This window comes from Prosopis cineraria, unplaced genomic scaffold (assembly GCF_029017545.1).
Source record: "Prosopis cineraria cultivar Desert tree isolate PC_DT_omini unplaced genomic scaffold, ASM2901754v1 PC13, whole genome shotgun sequence".
NCBI classification, from domain to species: domain Eukaryota; kingdom Viridiplantae; phylum Streptophyta; class Magnoliopsida; order Fabales; family Fabaceae; genus Prosopis; species Prosopis cineraria.
The window spans coordinates 5,593,501-5,615,676 of NW_026555344.1; the positions used below are offsets into that span (position 1 = coordinate 5,593,501).

General features: G+C 33.5%; 2 protein-coding genes and 1 long non-coding RNA gene across 6 annotated transcripts; 2 read left to right on the top strand and 1 right to left on the bottom strand.

The window, feature by feature from the left end:
- Positions 1–1,267: 1,267 nt before the first annotated feature.
- Positions 1,268–3,476, bottom strand: LOC129291709 (uncharacterized). Its single transcript, XR_008588749.1, has 3 exons — positions 3,049–3,476; positions 2,128–2,240; positions 1,268–1,779 (listed from the first exon to the last, which is right to left on the bottom strand). It is a non-coding gene; the product is annotated as an uncharacterized LOC129291709 (long non-coding RNA).
- Positions 3,477–14,806: 11,330 nt separating this feature from the next.
- On the top strand, positions 14,807–18,941 carry LOC129291215 (disease resistance protein RPV1-like). The gene is made up of 5 exons (XM_054928469.1): positions 14,807–14,992; positions 15,278–15,793; positions 15,868–16,954; positions 17,033–17,335; positions 18,124–18,941. The coding sequence occupies exons 1-5, from the start codon at positions 14,919–14,921 to the stop codon at positions 18,124–18,126; spliced, it is 1,983 nt and encodes a 660-aa protein (XP_054784444.1). The 5' UTR covers positions 14,807–14,918; the 3' UTR covers positions 18,127–18,941.
- On the top strand, positions 17,344–20,762 carry LOC129291218 (putative disease resistance protein At5g47280). Of its 4 annotated transcripts, none has more exons than XM_054928476.1 (4): positions 17,344–18,453; positions 19,376–19,513; positions 19,602–19,810; positions 20,139–20,762. In XM_054928476.1, exons 2-4 carry the CDS (start codon positions 19,446–19,448, stop codon positions 20,480–20,482), a joined length of 621 nt encoding a protein of 206 aa, XP_054784451.1. In that variant the 5' UTR covers positions 17,344–18,453; positions 19,376–19,445; the 3' UTR covers positions 20,483–20,762. The 4 variants fall into 4 exon arrangements, with proteins under 4 accessions (XP_054784451.1, XP_054784453.1, XP_054784450.1 ...); XM_054928478.1 differs by having other exon boundaries at positions 19,605–19,810; XM_054928477.1 differs by lacking the exon at positions 17,344–18,453 and adding an exon at positions 18,589–18,728.
- Positions 20,763–22,176: the final 1,414 nt, after the last annotated feature.

Sequence of the window (22,176 nt, forward strand, 5' to 3'; positions counted from 1 at the left end):
CCCTTAAAGTAGCCTAGGGATCAATACTTAGCAGATCATAAGCTCTTCTTCGTCACTCTCTAGTTATCTCTCTTTTTCTCTTATGTTTTCAATCTGTTTTTTTACATATGATAAGTACAGATTTTGCATGTGCATTGTGGCGCACTAACTCGCTCGTCGAGGCACATGGCACAGAAAACTCTACAAAATTTTAAACTCCCTTTCGTGTCATGGCCCGCTTGAACCTTGACCTAATCTTCTTCTAAGACTGTCCAAGGATCTAAAAACCATATTAGTCTCCATAAATCTCAATAAATAATAATTTATCTAAACTAACCAAATTACTCTTGAAAATATTGATAATTACTAATGAGGAAACTTAGGATGTTACAGGACTTATGTGTATGATCATATACCAACCTTATATCCTCCTGTTACCTTTGACACGAAATCGGTGGCTATCACGCGGCTACATCCTTCACGAACTAACCTAGCCTTCCACTTGTAAGGAGCTATTAGGCCAAGGTGAACTCACTCACTCATGTAATCCGATTTCCTCTAATATTAACAACTATGGCGTGTCGTACCTCTAATCTAGCCTCCTCATGAACCGGTGGTAACTAGTTAGATTCGAGTTCCTCGCAGAATAAGTGGGATAGTCCCGAATCAACCATGGGACGAGGGCTATGTCACGCCCAAAAAATAAGAGGTGACCGGCACAGGATGTAAACCACATCATACATCCCGTAAGCCATAAATTCAAGGTTTATTTAATTTAATTAAAATGTACTCAGTTATTCACTGACCTATTAATACTATTGATACTAATCATTACAATAATTATTTCACATTTTGTAAAAATTTTAACAGAACCTCCTCTGTAAATAGGATATCCTAAAATTCTGTATCACAAAAATGTTCCTTAAACATTATATCAATCAGGAGCTCAGCTCCTTCCAACTAACAGACAAAATGTATAATAAACTAAGGACTCTAATTATAAGTTATGTGGAGCACCTAATCATATATCTTATGACATAACACATAATTTCATATTTACATCAATAAGATATATTTACAGAACAAGCCTCTATTCTGTTTCGTAAACATCTATCCTTGTTAAGCAAGATGTACAACATCAAATATGTTATCTGAGACCAAAATAATTTTTCAATAAATAATGTCCTAACAATAAACGATAAACTATAAATAAAATGAAAAGTTTGAAATAGTAATATAAGTTAAATAGATAAAATTTTCATAAAAATTTAATAAACTTCATAATAAAGTGGCTCTATAAATTTCAAATAAAATCTCAAATCATTGAACTATCATGGCAAATGACAATATCACTTGATTTCAAAAAAGCTCATAAATGAAATAAATATTTATAAATAAATTACTAAATAAAAACCAATAGAATATGAAATCATCAAATGATTGGATTTATAATTACAGGGACTTATAAGAATAATTAACAAACATGGACACACAGTCCACGAAAGTAAATAACCAAACGCGACTTATGCCATGAAAACAAACGTGGACACATAGTCCACAAGAGTAAGTAATCAAATGCGATCGAAGCCACGAAATAAACGTGGACACATAGTCCACGAGGGTAATGCTAACCAAACGCGGCTTAAAGCCACGAAACAAACGTGAGTACAATGCTCACGAATAACCATCCCTTCGTTCCACGTGCGTTGGCCATCACATGGGGCTAGCACCTCCGATACACACCCTGCTAGCTAGGTGTACCATGGCGTGCCAAGGGCTAACAGAACTGTCGTTAGCAACCTGTGTTTTATATAAAATCCCTTTCAAATTCAAATTCAATTTCAAACATGTGAGAAATTGATCATTATCCAATCAAATTTTCCTTTTTAATGTCGAACTCACATGAATCATTTTTTTTCATAGCAATTCAATAATTTTCAGAATGAAATTTCATAATTAGAATTCAAACTTGTATTTACTGATTAACTAAAATGATCAATTCTAGTAAAATAATTTCACGAAATAAAGTAATTTAATCAACAAAATATCTCATAATCACATTGTTGTCGTAAAAAGAATTTGCATAAAATGTAATATTATAATAAAGAAAATTTTATTGAAATATCAGTTGGGACGCTGTCCACTTACCTGTAGTATTTCAAGTGCATATTCACTCTTTAGAGTCAAATCTTCCTTCTTGTAGACACCCTTAATCATGCTAAAATTTCAAAGTTCTTCTATCACTCATCTCATCGAGCACCCTAGGTGCATTCCCAAATGAAGTCCAAAAAAAAAATATTATCATTTATACTCATCAACCATGTAATTTTTAAAATCCAATTTGTCTCACAATAGCTTCACAATCAAAATTCTTCACAAAGCTCAAGTTAAACCTATGAATAATCAACATTTAAATCAAATATGTCCTCATAAAAATTAATGAAATTTTTTAAAAGTTCATAACTAGACAAAACTTATTCTAACAAACATTCTGTCAAACATCTTGGAAGCTCTATTGCTTACATCATAATAACAAGTTCACTTCACTTTCAATCTTCTTAATATATACTAAAATTTTATTTGGCTTCCTACAATTCCATAACATTCAATACATATTTCAAAAACCAATACATAAATAGCAATTTAGTACTTGAATTACTAATAAAAATATTCTCTTCAAAATCTCTATTTCTAATTCCAACTTCCTTTCAAATATTTTTATCAAATATCTAATATGCATCCAAATTCAAACAAATATAAAGCATCCTTTTTCCTTAACATCCTTTCTAAAATTTCTCAATACCAATATTTAGATTTAATCTAGAGCAAAATTAGTTTTGACTTCAAATGAAGAACTAAATTCACATTTATCTCCATTGACAATAACCCAAAACAACCATATACAAATTACTTAATGGAAATATTCACTTAACCTTTAAATTTTAATTTACTCAAATCCTACTTTAAACAAAGGCACAGATGGCAGCATCGTTAGGCAGAGATACCCCTGTTATAGCTTTCTAAATAGACCCACAGAATCAGCATGAAAGAGAATCTAAAAATCCTCACCTCAAGTTATCAATGTCAGAAACAAGAAGAGGTGCCTAAGCAAAAATAGAGGAGGAAGAAGGAAAAGTCTGACGCCCGCACCACAGAAAGCACAGCGACAGAAGAGGTGAACGTCGGCGATGAGAAATAAAACTAAGAAAGGATGGGTGGAAGTGCAGGGAAGCACGGAATCACAAATTAAACCTCAACAGTGGTGAACCCACCGCAAAAATTGACCGATGACTAACATGATCAGACAGAATAGAGAAGGAAAGACAAGATCTTGATGATGAGAAACAGAGGAGAAAGAAGCTTCTGCAGGCTAGGTGGATGATAGCAGTGAACGGTCGCAGCGCACACACCACCGGTGACGTGGAAGATGATGAAGAAGGAAGAAGAAAATAGAGGCGGCAGAGGCAACCCTGGTTCAGCTACTCTCTGACTCTCTCTCTGTCTCAATGGTTTTTAAATCTAATTGAAATGAGGAGAACGTGCTCTGCTCTTTATCTCTTTCTCTGAACGTGCTCTGCTCTTTCTCCTTTTATTTATTTAATCAACAGAAGGGCATTTTAGTAATTTTGCCTTAAGCTAAAGCTAAAGGGTAAAATCCCACTCTTGGCCTCATGAAAATTCAAATTTAAGAGCTATCAATAATGTAGTTTGTATAAAGTCCACTAAACCACAATTTCCTGTTAATATATTTGCTCTAAAAATAATAATAAAAATAAACTTTAAACACCTTCTAATAATTTAATTAATAAATTTTATTTTATTATTAGTATTTATTTATTTATTTATTTTTCTAGTCATTACAGGCTACCTCCCGGTTCCAACGGTCGGTGCTAAGGCTAATTCTTGATTCCAACAGTCATTGCCAATACCACGTGAATTTCAACCAATCTACTCCTTTCCTTAAGCAAACTCCCACTAATGATCATGCTATGCACATTTCACACATAATATGCATTTTAACAATCATTTCTCAACACATGAGCTCACATAACACAAATACTTCACAATTTAACACATAATTCATCATAATTCACCCTCATAATAATAAATCACAAATAATCTCATAAAACATTAAGGGTGGTAGAATTAAGGTTTTCTCTTTCCTAAAACCATTTCACAATCAAGTATTTGCCAATATGCATAATCAATTTAACTCACAAGTCACATTTTACAACACAATTAACATTCAATTATAAAAATTAAGTTTTCCACGATTACCTCAAATCTTTGAGAGGTCAAAGGTTTACCCCTCCCTATATCAACTTCCTAAAGCTTCAACAAGCTCGAATGGTGCTAAGACGAGCCTCTCTACAACCATATCACAAGTATATCATCATCATCTAGCTCTTTAAGCTTTTTCAATATAAAACTCCTTATACACTATTCTTATCAACTCATAATCAATACCTATTCATACCCAATGTGCTTATTAGATCCATTAATGCACATTATCATTAATAACACCTCAAACCATTATTAATGCACATTAACCTCTCCCAGCTACCTTATAAATACTAATTTTCGAACATTCAATGCTCCCATAGACCAACCATTTGCAAAATCATCAATGTAGTATTCCCATATATTAAATCACTCCCATTAATCTCATTTTAACCAATGAAATCGGACCTATACTCCTATAGACCGAAAATCCATCTCCTAACTCAAACCTTATCATAAACAATAATAAATGAGGGAGAGAAAGGAAGAAGAAAGCACCATAATATTACCTTGGATATTTGGGAGCTTCAATCTATCAATAATGGGGCCAAATGTCATGCCTTAACAGAGCCAAAACCAAGCTCTTCATTTTCCTCCTCTTTCTCTCTTCTGTTTTCATGCAAAAATGGATCAGATATATTTGATTTTTGGCATGCGTCGCAGTGCACAATGCCTTCTGTCGCGGCGCATGGCATAGAGGAGCTCGTTACATTTAAATTATCTCTGTATACTATGGCGGACCAACCACGAGCTGCGATGCGTCACGGCGTATGGCACAGAACACAACTATTTACTTTTTCATCCTCTTTCCTTGCCCAGGTGGCTCACTATCAATCCGGACACACTTCTAGGCTGAAATCATAACAATTATGTCAAGTTAAGCCCCTCTGGCCACACATCTCATTAACTCACTAACTACCCTCATTAGGTTAATAAATCAAGGATAAATTTTTTCGAATGTTACATCTGGCGAATCAACTCTATCTTCTAAGTAGTCTAATCCACTAAGTTAGGACCCAAAATGCTTCTCTCACTTAACACGGTCCAACAAAGTGGTGATCGATACTTTCTCCCATATAAGGCTTTATAAGGAGCCATCTGAATGCTCGAGTGAAAACTATTATTATAAGCGAATTCTGCTAATAGTAGGTGCTTATCCCAACTACCTATCCACTCGATAGCACATGCTCTAAGCATATCTTCCACTGTTTGATTCATTTTCTTAGTTTGACTATCCATCTGGGGATTATAGGCAGTATTAAATTTTAACTTTATCCCCAAAGCTTGATTCAAAGCCTTCTAAAAGTTTGATGTGAACCTTGGATCATGATCTAACACTATATCATTCAAAACTCCATGCAATCTCACTATCTCTTGCATGTACACTTTGGCAAACTTTTCCATAGGATAATCTGCTCTAATAGCCAGAAAGTGAGCTTACTTGTTTAGTCTATCAATAATGACCCAGATAGCATCATAACCTGCTTGAGTACGGGGCAAACCCATAATAAAGTCTATCGAAATGCTATCCCATTTCTACTTTGGAATTTCTAATGATTGCAATATACTAGGTGGCTTTTGATGTTTAATTTTAACTTTCTAACAAGTTAGGCACTTGGGCACATATTCAGTCACATCACACTTCATACCATACCACTACCAATACTTCTTCATGTCTTGGTACATTTTAGTAGCACCAAGGTGAATGGTAAACTTGCTCCGATGAGCTTTTGATAGTATGGTGTCTTTGATCTCCTTAACATTAAGAACACAAACTCGATCATGGTACACCACAAAGCCATCATCATTGAAACTGAACTCCGAAGCCCATTTTTCTTTAATGTTCTTTGGGACTTCTAACAAACATGGATCTTTCAATTGCGCTTCTCATAACTCCTTCCAAAACTCATTAGTGATCAATGTAGTATTCAAGTTAAACACGATAAAATCAAGCACATTCTAATGTATACTAGAGAAATCCTCTAATAACTTCTATTCATGTATCATCATGCAAGCTACATGTACCATCTTCCTACTCAACACGTCAGCCACTATGTTGGCCTTCCCTGGATGGATTTCAGCTCAAAATTATAATCTTTCAAGAATTCCATCCATCTTTACTGTCTCATGTTTAACTCTTTCTAGTCAATCAGGTACTTGAGACTCTTATAGTCACTGAACACTTTAAACTGTGAGCCATAAAGATAATGCCTCCATATTTTCAAAGCAAATACAACAGCTGCTAACTCAAGGTCATGAGTAGGGTAATTTTCCTCGTGCGATCTCAATTATCTAGACACACAGGTTATAACCTTATCGTCTTGCATCAATACACATCCTAAACCTTAAGTGAAATATTGGTGTATACCATATACGGCCACTTAGGATACGAGATTGTCAATATTGGCACTATAGTCAATTTCTCCTTCGGCGTTTGAAATGCTTCTTCACACTTTTCAGTCTATACTAACAGCTGATCCTTCTTTATCAACTTGGTCAAAGCAGAGGCTATTTGAGAAAAATCCTAAATGAACTTATGATAATAACCAGCTAACCCTAAGAAACTCCTTATCTTTGTTACTGAGGTTGGTCTCTCCCATTGCAATACCATATCAACCTTATGAGGATCTATAGATATATTGTTGGTGGATACTACATGACCAAGGAATTTCATCTTTGAAAGCCAGAATTCACACTTACTCAATTTTGAATACAAGTTGTGCTCTTTTAACACTTGCAGCACTATTCTCAAATGCTTGGTATGTTCTTCTTTATCCTTGAAATAGACCAGGATATCGTTAATGAACACTACGAACTTATCCAAGCAGGATTTGAAAATCTTGTTCATATAAGCCATATAGATTATTGGTGCATTGGTCAATCCAAAAGGCATCATTAAGAATTCATAATTCTCGTATCTCATCCTAAATGGGTTTTGGGTATGTCCTTAGACTTGACCCTCAACTGATGAAAACCAAATCTCAAGTCGATCTTGGAAAACACTGCTACTCTGGCAAGCTTGTCAAGCAAATCATCTATCCGTGGCAATGGGTATTTGTTCTTGATTATTACCTTATTTAACTATCTGTAATCAATGCATAACCTTAAACTCCTGTCTTTCTTCTTCACGAATAGCACAGGTGAACCCCACAGGGATACGCTTGGCCTAATGAACCCTTTCTCCAGTAGTTCCTCCAATTGCTTCTTCAACTCTTCCAGTTCATATAGAGCCATACGATATGGAGCCTTAGAGATGGGCTTAATACCAGGTACCAGGTTAATAGAAAACTCAATCTCTCTTTCTAGTGGTAAGCCAAACATCTCATCAACAAACACATCTAAAAATTCATTTACAACTCTAATATTGTCAAGAACACCATTATATACTCCATGCACTAAAAAGAACACTAAAAACATTTGACACCCTTCATGGTTTGATCTCTTAACTTGCATGACAGACAAAAACTTTGTTATCTCAAGGTTTATTGCTAAAACAGTGTCCTCAAATACTGAAAGAGTCGCAGCATCTACTGGTGGGACAACTATCTTCTTTTCACAGTCTAGTGTCGCTCTATTAGTCGATAACTAGTCTATCCCAACAATCATATCAATTCCCAACATGGGCAAACAAACTAGATCAATTAGTGTAACCCTATCACCAAATCTCATTTCAACTTTCAAACACGCACAACTGTTTTCATAGAAGTATTAGCCGGTGTAGATACATTCATCATCACAAGCAATTCAATCACAAGTCATTTTAACTTTTTTACACACTTATTAGAAATAAAAGAGTGAGTAGTACTCGAATCAAACAAAGCAGAAATCTCAGTACTATAGAGAGAAATAGTACCTCTGATAAGCTTCCTCTTTGGACATGGTAACGACATGACTAGGAATGACAGACCTTTGGTCACTTGTGCTAGCATTCTTTAGGCAGCATTGTGCTATGTGGCTAGTCTTGTGGCATTTAAAGCGTGTCCAGTACTCCCCATTGTGATACTTCCCACACTTGTTGCAATGTGGAGCTCTCAGAGGTCTAGCAATAGTAGGGACATAATCTTGCCTTGAAGTCTGGTTCTGACCTCCCATACTTTTGGGTGCATTACTCTTGGACTGGAATCCCTTAGATTGAGACCCCTTCTGGAAATAATTCCTGGCACCCCCGACATTAAACCCTTAGGACAATCCAGAAATAAAATTGATCTTCTTGATCGTTTCGCTGCTTATCATCTGCTAATTTGCTTCTTCTAGAAATGGCCCAAAACTTGTTGCATATCACCTCAAAGGAAGTGATCTCAAAGGTTGCCAATTGCCTATCGTGCTCAGGCCGCACCTTGTCTAAAAACTGCTCAGCCTTTTACTCCTCATCATCATGGTATCTTAGATAAGTTAAATATTTTGACAACTATTGAACTTGGCAATGACCTCCTCCTCATTTATATTGCCTTGCTGCAGGAGGTGAAACTCATATTCCTTCTCAACTTGAAAGGTAGATGAGAAATAGTGAGCAAAGAATCTCCTCTTGAATTCCTTCCATGTAAGTAAAGAGCCATCATCTAGCCTTACGCTCTCCCACTATTATTTGGAAGCATCCTCTAGCATAAAAGTAGCTAAGAGTACCTACTGCTCTGTTGTGCAAGTCATCAAGGAGAATATTGTCTCTAACCAGTCTATCCACTTCTTACTAGCTCTATCTTTTATGGAACTGTTAAAGTGAGGAGGATTCAATCTTATGAATATTTTAAGTGCATAGTTAATGGAGCCCTTATGCTCCTTCTCAGTCAGCCTCATAGAACGCATTGGCCTTGTTGGTGCACTCTTCTCATAGTACTCCTCATCTTTATACCCTTGCAGTTCTTCAAGTATCTCAACTCTTTTCTTCTTCTTGTGGTTACCTCCGGCTTTCTCAACCATACTACTACACCCTTCCTCAGGCTTCTTCTGAAGAATTCTATCGTGCTCATCTAATCTCTTCTCAATTCTCTCTATCATTGCCCTTAACTCAAGCAACACATTATCCTTGCCCATGGAACGTACGGTTTGTTCTTGGTCTTGTCCTATTTCTATTTGTTCTTCTTTAATTAGGACTACCTCATTCTCCACTTCTACTAAGACTTCTTGCTCTTGTCTCGATAAGTTTACCAGAATATTACTAGGTACATTTCTTATTTGCTCATTCTCCCTTCCTAAGGATGAAAGTAATCCCATAAAAGGAAAGGATTATTACTAGCTCAAGAGAGGAAAACAATATGTATATAATGACAATTGCCAACTCTATATGCAAATGCATAAGCAACAATGATGACTCAACACAATCTATAAACCAGTTCTCATAACTAGAGAAACTGATACTAAGTTTGTAATATCTTCCTCCTTTTAATCCCATATTTAAAACTAATTCTCAAATAAAAAGAAATGGGACTAAAGTAATTAACATAATACCAAGTTTTTCAATGGTTTGAAAAATGGGGATCCCAAGTGTACAAAACCAAAACCATTTTCAAGGTCATACAATTAGACAAATCAGAGTTCACAAATATGCAAAAGCATGGGATCATTCAAAACATGAGTGCATTTGATTATAATTTGAAAACAATAAAATTCTAAAAATTTTTAGGGCGTGCGCCGCGGCATGTTTGCCTCTGTGTCATGCGCTACAGTTCGTGGCACCATACGCCGCGGCGCAATTGCATGATTGACAGTGAATTCTGCTGTCAATTTGACAGCTTTTTAGGAAACTTTTGACGCTCCTCAATTCTTCATCCGATGTTCGGTTGACATGAATTAGGTGTCTATAGAAAGATCTTTCTGAGCTATAACTAATAGCTTTGGTTTCAAAATCAAATAACTACTCAATCAAAATCTAGACAATCTTTTCAAAACTTATACTTTTTCAACACTTTTCACAAAACTATGTGTCCAATCCATTTATCAAAAGCCAAAAGTCATTGACACCTATTTGATCACATGCAAATCATTAAAGACTAAATCGTGCAATGTACCATATTACATGAAATACTCATATATTAAATTTTCACTACTCAACCCCTTAATCTCAAAAACATAAAAGGAAAAGTTTAAGTATATTTTCAACAAGTAATCCATAATGTGCCTGTTAAGTGGTGAACCATAATGGAGTTGTTCCTTAAAGAAAATCCAATCTCAGTACACACATACTGAAATAGGCCATTTTTTAAAGCCTGCCTAATTACTCTTTGGCCTAAACAAGAAATGCATGTTGGAATCGCTTTCTTCTTTTTTTCAAGGTCAATACTATTTTAGTGCAAACAAATGCATCGTGTTATTCCATAATCAAAAGTCAAAACATTCTTGGTTGTAGATCCCCTAGCTAAGGAAGGAATTTTGGTTTCTTCTCTATTTGATTCGACTCCCTTCTTCTTGAAGGACCTAGTGTTTAAAGATTATATAGGACTCCAGTCCCTATGTATTGTTGATATTTAGTGTGTATTTAGATTAAAAAAATCTATAATTAAAGTTAAAAATTAACTGAAGTTAACAAATTGAGGTTAAGAGAAATGTCTGTAATTATAACATAATTTATGTTTAAATATCTTTTTTTTTAAAAGTCAGTTGGTCAAACTAAAATTTGTTTGGATGATTTGATTTAAAAGTCAGTTGAGATGTATAATTACAAAAATGAACATGAATTTTGTTCTATATATTTTTATGTCTAATATGATATTTTTAGAAAAAAATTAAACTTAAAATTACAAGTTTTCAAAAAAGTAGATTACAAGTATAAAATATTTAGTTATGGTAATTTTATGAATATTAATATATTTGCATAAGTATAACATTTTGTTAAAAAGTATAACATTTTGTTCCAACCTTGTTGGGCAAAAAATATGGAAAAATATAAATTTGGATCCTTGCAATTTACTCAAATTTTGTTGTAGGTCCCTATATTTTTTTATATTTTAAATCCCTACACTTTTTATTTTTGATATTTCAGGTACCTCAATGAGCGGTGTTATAGGGATCTAGAATACTAAAAAAAAGTGTTGGGATTTAGAACATTCAAAAAAAGTGTAAGGACTTAAAATTTAAGAAAAGTACGGGGATCTAAAGTTATGTTTTCTTTAAAAAAATATATTAAACTAAATTATGAGTCATGCCATTTTATTTTAATTTATTATTCATATATGGTAAATGTGATTTGTATTGGGCTTTGTTAGCGTATTTATTCTATTATTATGTTTCAACGTGCATTTTTTATCATTTGAAAATTGTTTTATTCAATGAATTAATTGTATTTGGTCAAAAAAAAAGAATTAATTGTAAAAAATGAGAAAATACATGTGGCATGTCAAAAGGGTTTGAAGGACAAAATTACTATAGTGAGAAACAGGAGACATGTGCTGAATATTGGATAAAAGTTGAAAAATGATAGTCAGAAAAGGGGATGAAAAGCAACGAAGAGAGAGAAGACGAGATGATTAAAAGTGAAAGACGCTCATTTTCTGTGAACGCTCGATAAAAAAGCTACCTCATCTAGCTTTGTTATAAACACTCGTTGTCCATAAACGCTCGTTCAATTTTTTGGTTAATCCAAACAAGATTTCATGAGCTTTTAACATCTTAACTTAAATTTAGATCACCTCAATCTCAATTGAAAGATAATCCAAACATATCCTTAATTTTTTTGTAATTTGAGCTTCGCCCTCATTTTTATATTAAAAAAAAAGTCAAAACATTCTTAGAGAAAAATTACTCTTTATTGGGGTGGGAAAATATTTCTGATGTCCCAAAAAACGGAAAAAAAAAAAACTTCAATGAAAATGAGTTTTCAAATATTCTGGGGAGAATTAATCTCCCAGTTATAATTTCACCAAACTTTTAATTTAGATCCTTACAATTTTTTTACTTTTATTTGGGTCCTTATGGTTTCCACCGTTATAAACGTTAACCCCTATGGTCAAAATCTATTAATTTCAGGGTGTGAACCGAGATTACCAACTGCTAAGGCAGCGAATGGAGGATGAATAGTCTTCAACTTAGCGCACACATAGATTAAAATTGGTGACTTCATTTTTTAAAAAAGAAAAAAGAAATTTAAAAAAAGAAGAAAGAAAAAACAATAGCTTTTCACAGGCTCCGCAGATAACAAGAAAAATCATGGGCTAGGGTTCTAACCGTGAAAGGGAGAAGAGCGAAATTGTTGGGGAGAAGCAAAAGCTTTCGAGCAGGTGGGTTACATCTTCTTAGCCATCACTCTCCCGAGTTTAATCTTCTTAAATAAGGTGGTGGTTTCACTACTTTTCTTTTTGTTTTTGTTTTTTCTCAAGTCAATGTGGCAATTTTAGTCTAGGTATCACGAAGTCTAATTATTCTTTGTTAGCGAACTCAACAGTCACTTGTGCACTTACTTTGAAGTTAATAGGTTTTAATTATAAGGATTAGCATTTATAACAAAAGAAACTACAAGGACAAAAAAAAAATTAAAAACTATAAGGACCTGGTTAAAAAAAGGAATGAAGTTATAAGAATGGAGGGATTATTTTTTCCAATATTATTTTTTTACCAACTCCAAATATGTTATTATAAATTAGGATTAATAAATATCTAGATTTTAAATTATTGCCCGAATAATATCATGAACCCTGAACTCTTAAAATATGCAAAAAATTTCTTAATTTTTAAATTTTAAGTACCTAAAACTCTGTTATTAAGTTAAAGAAAATGAATATTACTTTTGTAGTTGTGAGCTAAGTCGCATGCTAATATTGCAAGTTTTCTCCAACTATAAAAGTGACGGCTGTGTTTTTTCAACTTAACGACGGGATTTTAAATACTTAAAATTGAAAAATTAAAAGGAACTTTTATATATTTTAAAAGTTCTAGCTTAATATTAACCCATATAGACTATTGTCTTACATGAGACGTCCAAGATTTATCCATTCAAGGTTTTTTTAACTAAGCGATACTTCCCCAGGCATGCAATCAATTTATTTTTTCAGGGATTGATGATAACCTTAATTATTACTATGTAGTAAATGTCTAAGTCATTATTTTTTCTTTTTTTACTGTGTTTATATGTACAAGGATTGGGTTGAAACCTTCATTTCTTCAACATAATTCAATATTGAATTGAATTATAATGATTAAATTATCCTTTGTTTTAAAATAAAAACAACAAGTTTATGTGGAAAGTTATAATTTTTTATTTAACTTTTATGATTTATAGAATAAAAATTATAATTACTTAAATAAAAGTAGTAACTAGTTATTTTAAGAATTTGAACTTTGATGATAAAAGATATTTCAGTTGTAATTTCTTATTTAATTCTTGCGATTCATATAATAAAAGTTGTGATTACTTAAATAAAAGTTGTGATTAATTATTTTTAGCACTTGGATTTCAATGATAGAATAAATCTTATGTGAAAAGTTGTGATTTTTTGTTAAATTTTTGTGATTTACAAAATCAAAATTATGATTGGTCATTTTTAAGAAGTTTGTATATCAATCATAAAAGTAATGTCATATGAAAAATTGTGATTTCTTATTTAATTTTTATAATTCACATAATAAAAGTTGTAATTGCTTAAATAAAAGTTGTGATTGAGAAAATAAAATCAGACTTATTATTTTTATTTTAAACAAGGAATAATTTAGTTATTTAACTTAAAATCACTAATGTTAGAAACATATCCAAAAACTTCAAAAAAATTATGACATTTTAGGAAACTTGAATGTCATTTACATATTTAATTAGAATTTTACTATTATTTTTCCTACTTTCAATATAACTTGCCTAAAATTTAATGATTCCCAACTTCATTCCTGTTAAATACACATACATTAAAAATATACTCTTTTCTATCAACATTTAATGAAAGGTAAAAGAAAAAAATTATGATGAAAACTTAATGACATAACTTATACTCTTTCCGTTAAAAAATATAAGGTATTTTTAACAAAATTTTATCTAATAAAGTAGTTAATTCTTTTCAAACTAACACATTCTTTTCATATTTATACTTATTTAATGGGTTAAAAAAACATTAATTATAACTTAAATTATTAAAAATGTCTTATATTTTTAACATATATAACTCTTAAAAAAATACTTTACATATTTTAATAGAGAAAGTAAATATGATAAACAAAATTCTTATTTTTCTATCTTATAGATAGAACTAGAGAGAGTTGATATCAATATTTTATTTATTACAAATTAAAACATTTTAAAATTATATTGAACAAGATTGTTAAGTATATCTATAATTATTATTTGAGCTTGAAATTGTAATTTTTTGGCTAAATAAAAAAGAAAAGAAAAGGATTCCTTCACGATTAATTTCCTGGAAAAATCGACAGAAAATGAAAGCTTTGCTTCTTAGTCAATGACAATGACAAGTGATTTCCTTGGCGAGGCTGCCTGCTCTTAAAAATTACAGCGCACTTTGGCACCATGATTTCCACGAAACTTCTAGGAAGTTACGTAGAAGAAGAACACCTTCAAGTTCAACATGATTATTTATTTATTTTCTTGCCATGATTACCGGGCATCTCACGATTCCACTCTTTCCTCTGTTTGTGGTTAAACTGTTCTTCTTGGTGGTGTATGCCTTCAACTTTTTCAAAAGATTTCTCAACTAACCGCGCTCTTCAACAAGAGTTTCAGAAGATCTATGCCCATTCAAGCGTCTTCTTCTGTTCGGGTTTACTTCTTTTCTCTACTCTTTCTTGCTTTCTGGAGTTGCAGGTATTTATATTTTCACCTTCTCCTTTGATATCATCGTCTTTTCTTGTTAAATTTTAACACTGTTTGCTGTTAGAGATTTCCTCTCAGTCTATACCTTCCCATTCTTTGAAATTTTCTCAAGTAAACGCCTCCTTCCAGAAGAATTTCATAAGATATCTGCCCACCCAAAAGTGCTCATCATTTATAGTTTGCTGCTTATATCTGAATTTTGAACTTGTTTTCTGGGGTTTCAGGAACATACATTTTTAGTTTAATAATTATTCTTCCATGCTGTACTGAGATCAGAATGGCTAGCCAAGAAATGGACGTGGTCGTTGCTGCTTCTGCTTCATCCTCTTCCTCTGCTCCAATTCCTCGAAAGAAATATGATGTTTTTATCAGTTTCAGAGGTGAAGACACCCGCAACAATTTCGTTAGCCATCTTCATGAAGCTCTCAAAAGAAACAAAATCGACACATACATCGACGATGGAATTGACAAAGGAGATGACGTGTGGGCAGCACTTGTCGAAGCCATTGAAGAGTCCATTCTATTCTTGATTGTCTTCTCAGAAAACTACGCATTTTCCACGTGGTGCTTGAACGAGCTCACCAAAATACTGGAGTGTACTCAACATCAGGACCATCTTGTGCTTCCAATATTTTATAAGACTGACCCATCACATGTCCGTAAGCAGACTGGAACTTATCAGTTAGCCTTTAAAAAGCATGAGAACAGCAACCAGAAGCAGCACGTGCCCAAGTGGAGGGCTGCTCTCACACGAGCGGCCAATTTATCTGGCTGGCCTTGTGGAGCCGAGAGGTAACTATTCTCTACTACGCTCTTCTCAAAGCCTTACATTATGAGTGTTCTTAAATATAATTTCACTGGAACAGGAATGAAGCAGAGCTTGTTAGAGGGATTGTCAAATGTGTTTCGATGAAGCTGGACTCTAAGTACACTAGTGAGTCAAGTGGGCTTGTTAGTGTTCAACAGCGAATTGCAGGTCTAGAATCTTTATTGTTCCATGCTTCAGAAGATGTTCGAATCATTGGAATTTGGGGCATGGGCGGGATTGGCAAGACAACCCTTGCAGGTGAAGTATTTCACAAATGGCGTTTTGAATATGAAGGAAGTTGTTTTTTGGCAAATGTAAGGGAAGAATCACATAGATACGGGATAACTCACATGAGGCATAAACTTCTTTCCGCCTTATTAGATGATGGTGACCCCCATGGTTGCATGCCCCATGTAGAAACTTCGTTTGCCATGAGGAGACTTAGTCGAAAAAAGGTTCTTATAGTTCTTGATGATGTGGACAATGCATGGCAAATAGAAAAGTTGGCTGGATCACATTCTTGGTTTGGACGGGGGAGTAGAATTATAATAACAACAAGAGATAAGCAAGTGATTAAGGATGCAGATTATATATATGAGGTTCAGGCATTGCGCTTTAATGAAGCTATTCAACTGTTCTATTTGAATGCTTTTAAAAATAATAGCATCGATCCAGTGTTTGAAGACTTGTCTGAGAGGGTAGTTGATTATACTAAAGGCAATCCCTTGGCAATAAAAGTTCTGGCTTCCCATCTTTGTGGCAAAGGTAAAAGAGAATGGGAAAGCCAGCTGGAGAAACTTCAAAAAATACCTGACAAAGAAATTCAACAAGCGTTGAGAGTAAGTTTTTCTGGGCTAGATCGTGTAGAGCAAAATCTCCTTTTGGATATTGCTTGTTTTTTCATAGGAAGAAGAGTTAAGGATATAAAATCTGTCTTAGATGCTGCTGGTTATTCAACTATTATTGGGTTAGAAAGGCTTCAAGACAAAGCGCTTTTGACTATTTCTAATGGATATGTCGAGATGCACAGCTTGATACAAGACATGGGTAGGGAAATTGTTCGTGAAGAACCTAATGAAGACCCTGAAAAATGTAGCCGATTGTGGGATTATAATGATATTTATCAAGTGTTGAGAGATAACTTGGTAAGAGTGAATTTTGCATAAATTTAAAATTATTGAGACTTTTTTATGTAGTTTTCATATTATACACTATGTTTGCAGGGAACTGAAGCCGTTAGAGGCCTTACTTTGAATCGTTCACAAATTATTGGAGATCTGCACTTGAGTCCTCAAGTCTTTGGAAGGATGCGCAAGCTTAAATTTCTTGAGATCTACTCCAGTGATCATGAACAGCGAAAGGTCTTGCATTTTCCTGGAGGCCTGCAGTCGCTGCCTAATCAACTAAGGTATTTACATTGGGAAGGATATCCTTTAAAATCATTGCCGTCAACATTTTCTGCAGAAAACCTAGTCTCACTTCAACTGGAAAATAGCCAACTGAGACACCTTTGGCATGGAACTAAGGTATACTACATAGATATTTGTATGTTTTTTTTTTTTTTGGTTAATTTCATTTTTTTCAATTGGCAAGATGATAATCTCTCTTGCAACTAAAAAAAAATAATCATACATATGTTATTTTGGCCAAAGAAAATTCAAATGTTACTTGAATATGCTGCTTTCAATTTCCTTTCAAAGGGCAAGAATGTTTTTTAATCCTCGAATAACACAATAGACAACACATTTGTGCACACTGAAGTATTATTGACCTTAAAGAGAAGAAGAAGGAAGGTAGTTGAATATGCATTTTTCTTTTGATTTTTTTTTTTTAAGAATTACTATAAGGTCCCACTCAATATATTTAATTACTCTAAGGTCTTTTAACAATTAGGTTGATGTTATTCCCTTTACTTCAATTGTTAAAGTATCTTCAACTAATTAATTGTGTTGTATATGACTTGTATGTGATCCTTCTTCTTCTTTGTTTCTTTTAATAACATATGAACCGACGGTTCCTACTAAATCCCAATCCAAGTTGATTCATAGTTCAAGACTCCAGAACCAAGTTGCTGCCAGATTAGCTAAAGAGGCTCTAAAAGTCTCTTCCTTTTTAGATATTGTTCCTTTGTTTCTGAAGGATCTTGTGCTTAATGATTGTGTGAGATTTTACTCCCCTTTCTACTTAGTTAGTTAAATGGTACGGGCTTTGCCCTCTTTTCTATCAAAAAACAAAAATCCCAATCCAAATACTACTTGGGCCCAGGAGTAATCAAGTAGGCTACAAATAAATGGTCGTTGAAATAATTATGCAGTGAAATTGGATTTGCCTCAGAGAACAAGCCTCCATTCAAGAAATCCATAGATATAGTGGGATGAAAATACATAGCACTTTGGTACCATGATTCCCGTGAAACTTCCGGGAAGTTACGCTGACGAACATTTTCAACATTTTTATTATTATTATTTACAACGATTATACCGCCATGTCCGATGGATGATGGTCGCCGTTGTTAGACTTTTTTTCTTGGCAATTCGTACATGCCTTCATCATCTTCAGAAGATTTCTCAAGTCAACGTACCCTTCAAGAAGAGTTACAGGAAGATCTCTGCCCACCGCAGCCAAGCGCGTTCTTCTGATCCAGGTTATTGCTTATCTGAATTTTGCTCTCTTTTTTCTGGAGTTACAGGTGTATATATTTTGATAATCTCTTTTGATATCACTATCATGTTAAATTTTAACACGATAGGATAGGATGGTCCCTGTTTTCTGTCGGATTTTTCTTCTCGGTGGATTCCTTCTCCTTAGAAATTTTGTCAAGTCAAAGGAAGTTTGATAAGATCTCTGTCCAGCTGAGCCTGTTCCTCCTTTTGAGTTTACTGCTTATCTGAGTTTTGAACTTGTTTTCTCGGGTTTCAGGTATCATGTTTTGAACATCTCCTTGGATATCACTGTCTGTGTATTAGTATGACCCTAGCAGCGGAAGTAACGTAGTTGGTTAGGGTTCGGATAGCAAAGTTAATTTATTGTTATCATTAAATTGGCATATAACTACATTTTTTCAGAGTTTGACTTGTATAATCATGCAGACCTCATGTACAGTTGGCAATTAATACAAAAATACCTTTTCAACTTTCCTCTCTCTCTCTCATCCATTCGGTGATAATTAGTCTAATAATTATTGTTAGGAAGTGTGCAATAACAACGATAAACAAGATAAAATAATTAAAAATTATAAAGATATTAGAAAAAAAGGATAAAAGATGAAACTGTAAATTTAACTGGAAAAACCTTAATGTGAGACAAAAAATTCAATGATAACAAGCGAGTAATTTCATTATAAAAAAGGAGAATTATAATAATTATTTTTGTTATGAATGATGGAGAGACAATATATATATATATATATATAATTTTTCATCAACTAAAATTATTATCTTGGATAATAATTAATAAATATCTCTTGAAATATCATATAAAAATATGATAGATAATATATAAAAATAATTATAAAGAATTATAAAGATTTGAGTCGTAATCTCAACAATTATTCTTCCATGATGTAGTGAGATCAGAATCACAGAATGGCTTCGAAAGAAGGATGTGGTTGAATTGTACAAACTAGATGAACTTGGTATGTCTGCTATGATCGCCATCCACAAATTAATGGACCTGAGTTTTGCTGCCAGGATCAACTTGCGAAGGTAATTAAATGTGTATCTGCAATATTATTACCTTCAAATTCACGCTCAGGCTTTTGATCTTCTCACATTTGAGTTTTGCTTGTTTAAGCAGGACTGGTGGTAGCGATCTGGACAATTACTACAATAACCACTTGCTCATGCAGCATGGTCTTTTGAGAGAGCTAGCCATCCGTACAAGCAACAGGGAACCAGCTGAGAGTAAGAGAAGACTGATCCTTGACATGTTTGGAAATCATCAGCATCCTGAGTGGTGGCCCAAGCACAGAGTAGATGCTCCTATACTGTCAATGTCAACTGGTTTGTTTAATTACCTCTTTCCATCTCTATTATTGTCTTACTTATGCACAATCTCACGCAGGTTACAATCGAAATCAATATAAGATAGCTTTTAGTGCTATGCCATTCACCTTCTTCCACATTTTTTATACATATCAAAACACTGCTCCAGAATGGTTCAAAAATCAAGCAGCTGGTGCTGTGGTTGTGATTTTGAATCTTAAGACTAGAGAATTCAAGTTGCCTGAATCCATTAAAAAAATGAGAAACCTGAGGGTTCTTATTCTCACCGATTATGGCGTGGAATATCAAACTGAATTCACAAACCCAGGGCTGTTTACTTCTCTAGGGAAACTGAGGAGGATCAAATTGCAGCAGGTTTCACTTTCTTACCCGTGCAAACTGAAGAACGTGCACAAGTTATGTCTTTACATGTGTAAAGTGAGGGAGGCTTTTGAAAACAACTCTATGGAATTCTCAAAAGCAATGCCGACTCTGGTGGAGCTGAACATTGATTATTGCAAAGATTTAGTGGGATTGCCTGTTGGGTTTTGCAATATAGCCACCCTGAAGAAGCTTAGCATCTGTAGTTGCCCCAAGTTTTTTGAACTTCCCCAAGAAATTGGGAAGCTTGAGAAGTTGGAATTGCTAAGAATTAGTCACTTCGCTGAGTTTAAGGAGATGCCAGAGTGAATCACCAAGTTGACGCGTCTAACCTTTCTGGACATCTCATACTGCATATTGCTTAAAGCTAATGAGCCTAAAACAGCTGTATATGACGGATTGTCCGGTAAATGAATTGCCAGAGTCGGTCGTCCATATGAAACATTTAAAGAGTGTGATATGCGACAAAGATAGTTATGTTTATTGGGACGTTATCGAATCTAATGTCAATAGAGGACTAAACATAAAGAAGGCCGTGGGCGATGAAGACTTAAATTTTCTTTCCTGATGATCCTTCCTCAAGCTTCAACCTTTGACTTTGTGAGTTCCCAAAGCTGTTTTTTCTTGAGTCTTGAGTCATGTTGAGACATTGCTTTCCCTGCTTTCGGTCGATTGGCTTGTCTGTTTGCTTGTTTTCTTGGTTGTCCTAGTTTGAACAAATCATCATCATTGCAGATAAACTTGTACAAGAGACTGCTCGTTCAGAGGGTCTGACATGCGATGACCATGCATACCATCCTGCCATTTATGGTGCTTAATTAATGCATTGAAATAATATTGATTATGGTATTTCAGATATTTGTATTTACTGTAAACTCTGTCCCTCTGTCTCAAAACATGTCTTTTTAATTAGGAGAACTTTTTGTCCATTATACATGTCATTTTATAAATTTAAAATAGTACTATTTATTAATATTTTCTTTCATATTAATCTTATTTATTCTAGCAGTTACAAAGATCATTTATTAGGTTTTAGAAATAGATTTGGTAATGTGGTTAATATTTTGCGGTGTTGATTACAAATCAGGTTGTTGAAACCTTAAAAGATTTATATAATTTGAAACAGATAGAGGAAATAAAATTTAGAAATTTAAAATCATCAGGACTATATGACAAAAATTAATAAGGCTATCATTTTAGTGTCTGTTTGGATTAAAAAATTTACAACTAAGGTTAGGATTCAACTCATGTTAGTAAATTGAGGTTAGAAAAAAAGTTAGTTGATGTAACGTAATTTATGTTTGAATATTTTGTTTTTTTCAAAAGTTAGTTAGATAAACTAAAATTCATTTAAAGAATTTGATTCAAAAGCCAGTTGAGATATTTAATGGCAAAAACAGACATGAATTTTTTATCTTAAATATTAAATCTTAAATAAGCATGTTTATATTTTTTTGACTAACTAATAAGTAAAAAATATTAAATTTAAAATCACAACTAATAAGTAAAATATCTTAAATATTCAATCATGAAAACCTAAAATAAATTAATATTCAATTGATATGATTTACGAGTTGATCTCTAATTATATCACGAATACGCTGCATTTGTCTTGATGATTCGGGTAGATTTGATGAGGATGCCTTACCAATATCGGTATCTTCTTCATGGACATCTATACTTTCATCTTTAGTTTGTATGAACTGCTTCTCAGTAATTGAATTTCTCCTAATAAAGTTTTGTATTGCCATTGTTGCACAAACAATTTGAACTTGTGTTTTATCTTTAAATTTGGGCATTTTTCATATAATTGCAAACCTATTCTTTCACACTTCAAAAGTTCTTTCTATAGTGCATCTCAAACTTGAATAATAATAATTAAAGATCTTATTATTGTTTGCAAATCCTGCAACTTGTCTGAAGTCTAGAAGGTGATAACGTTCGCAATGATATGGACCAAGATGCCCATTTAGTGTTGGATAACCAAAATCAACCAAATAATA

What these genes read in the sequence shown, in the direction of transcription:
- LOC129291215 (XM_054928469.1), top strand. Translation starts at nt 14,919, where the DNA reads ATGCCCATTCAAGCGTCTTCTTCTGTTCGGGTTTACTTCTTTTCTCTA. An exon ending in CTTGCTTTCTGGAGTTGCAG is followed by an intron (nt 14,993 to 15,277) that starts GTATTTATATTT and finishes TACTGAGATCAG; the next exon opens with AATGGCTAGCCAAGAAATGG. An exon ending in TGGCCTTGTGGAGCCGAGAG is followed by an intron (nt 15,794 to 15,867) that starts GTAACTATTCTC and finishes TCACTGGAACAG; the next exon opens with GAATGAAGCAGAGCTTGTTA.
- LOC129291218 (XM_054928475.1), top strand. Translation starts at nt 19,784, where the DNA reads ATGCTCCTATACTGTCAATGTCAACTGGTTTGTTTAATTACCTCTTTC.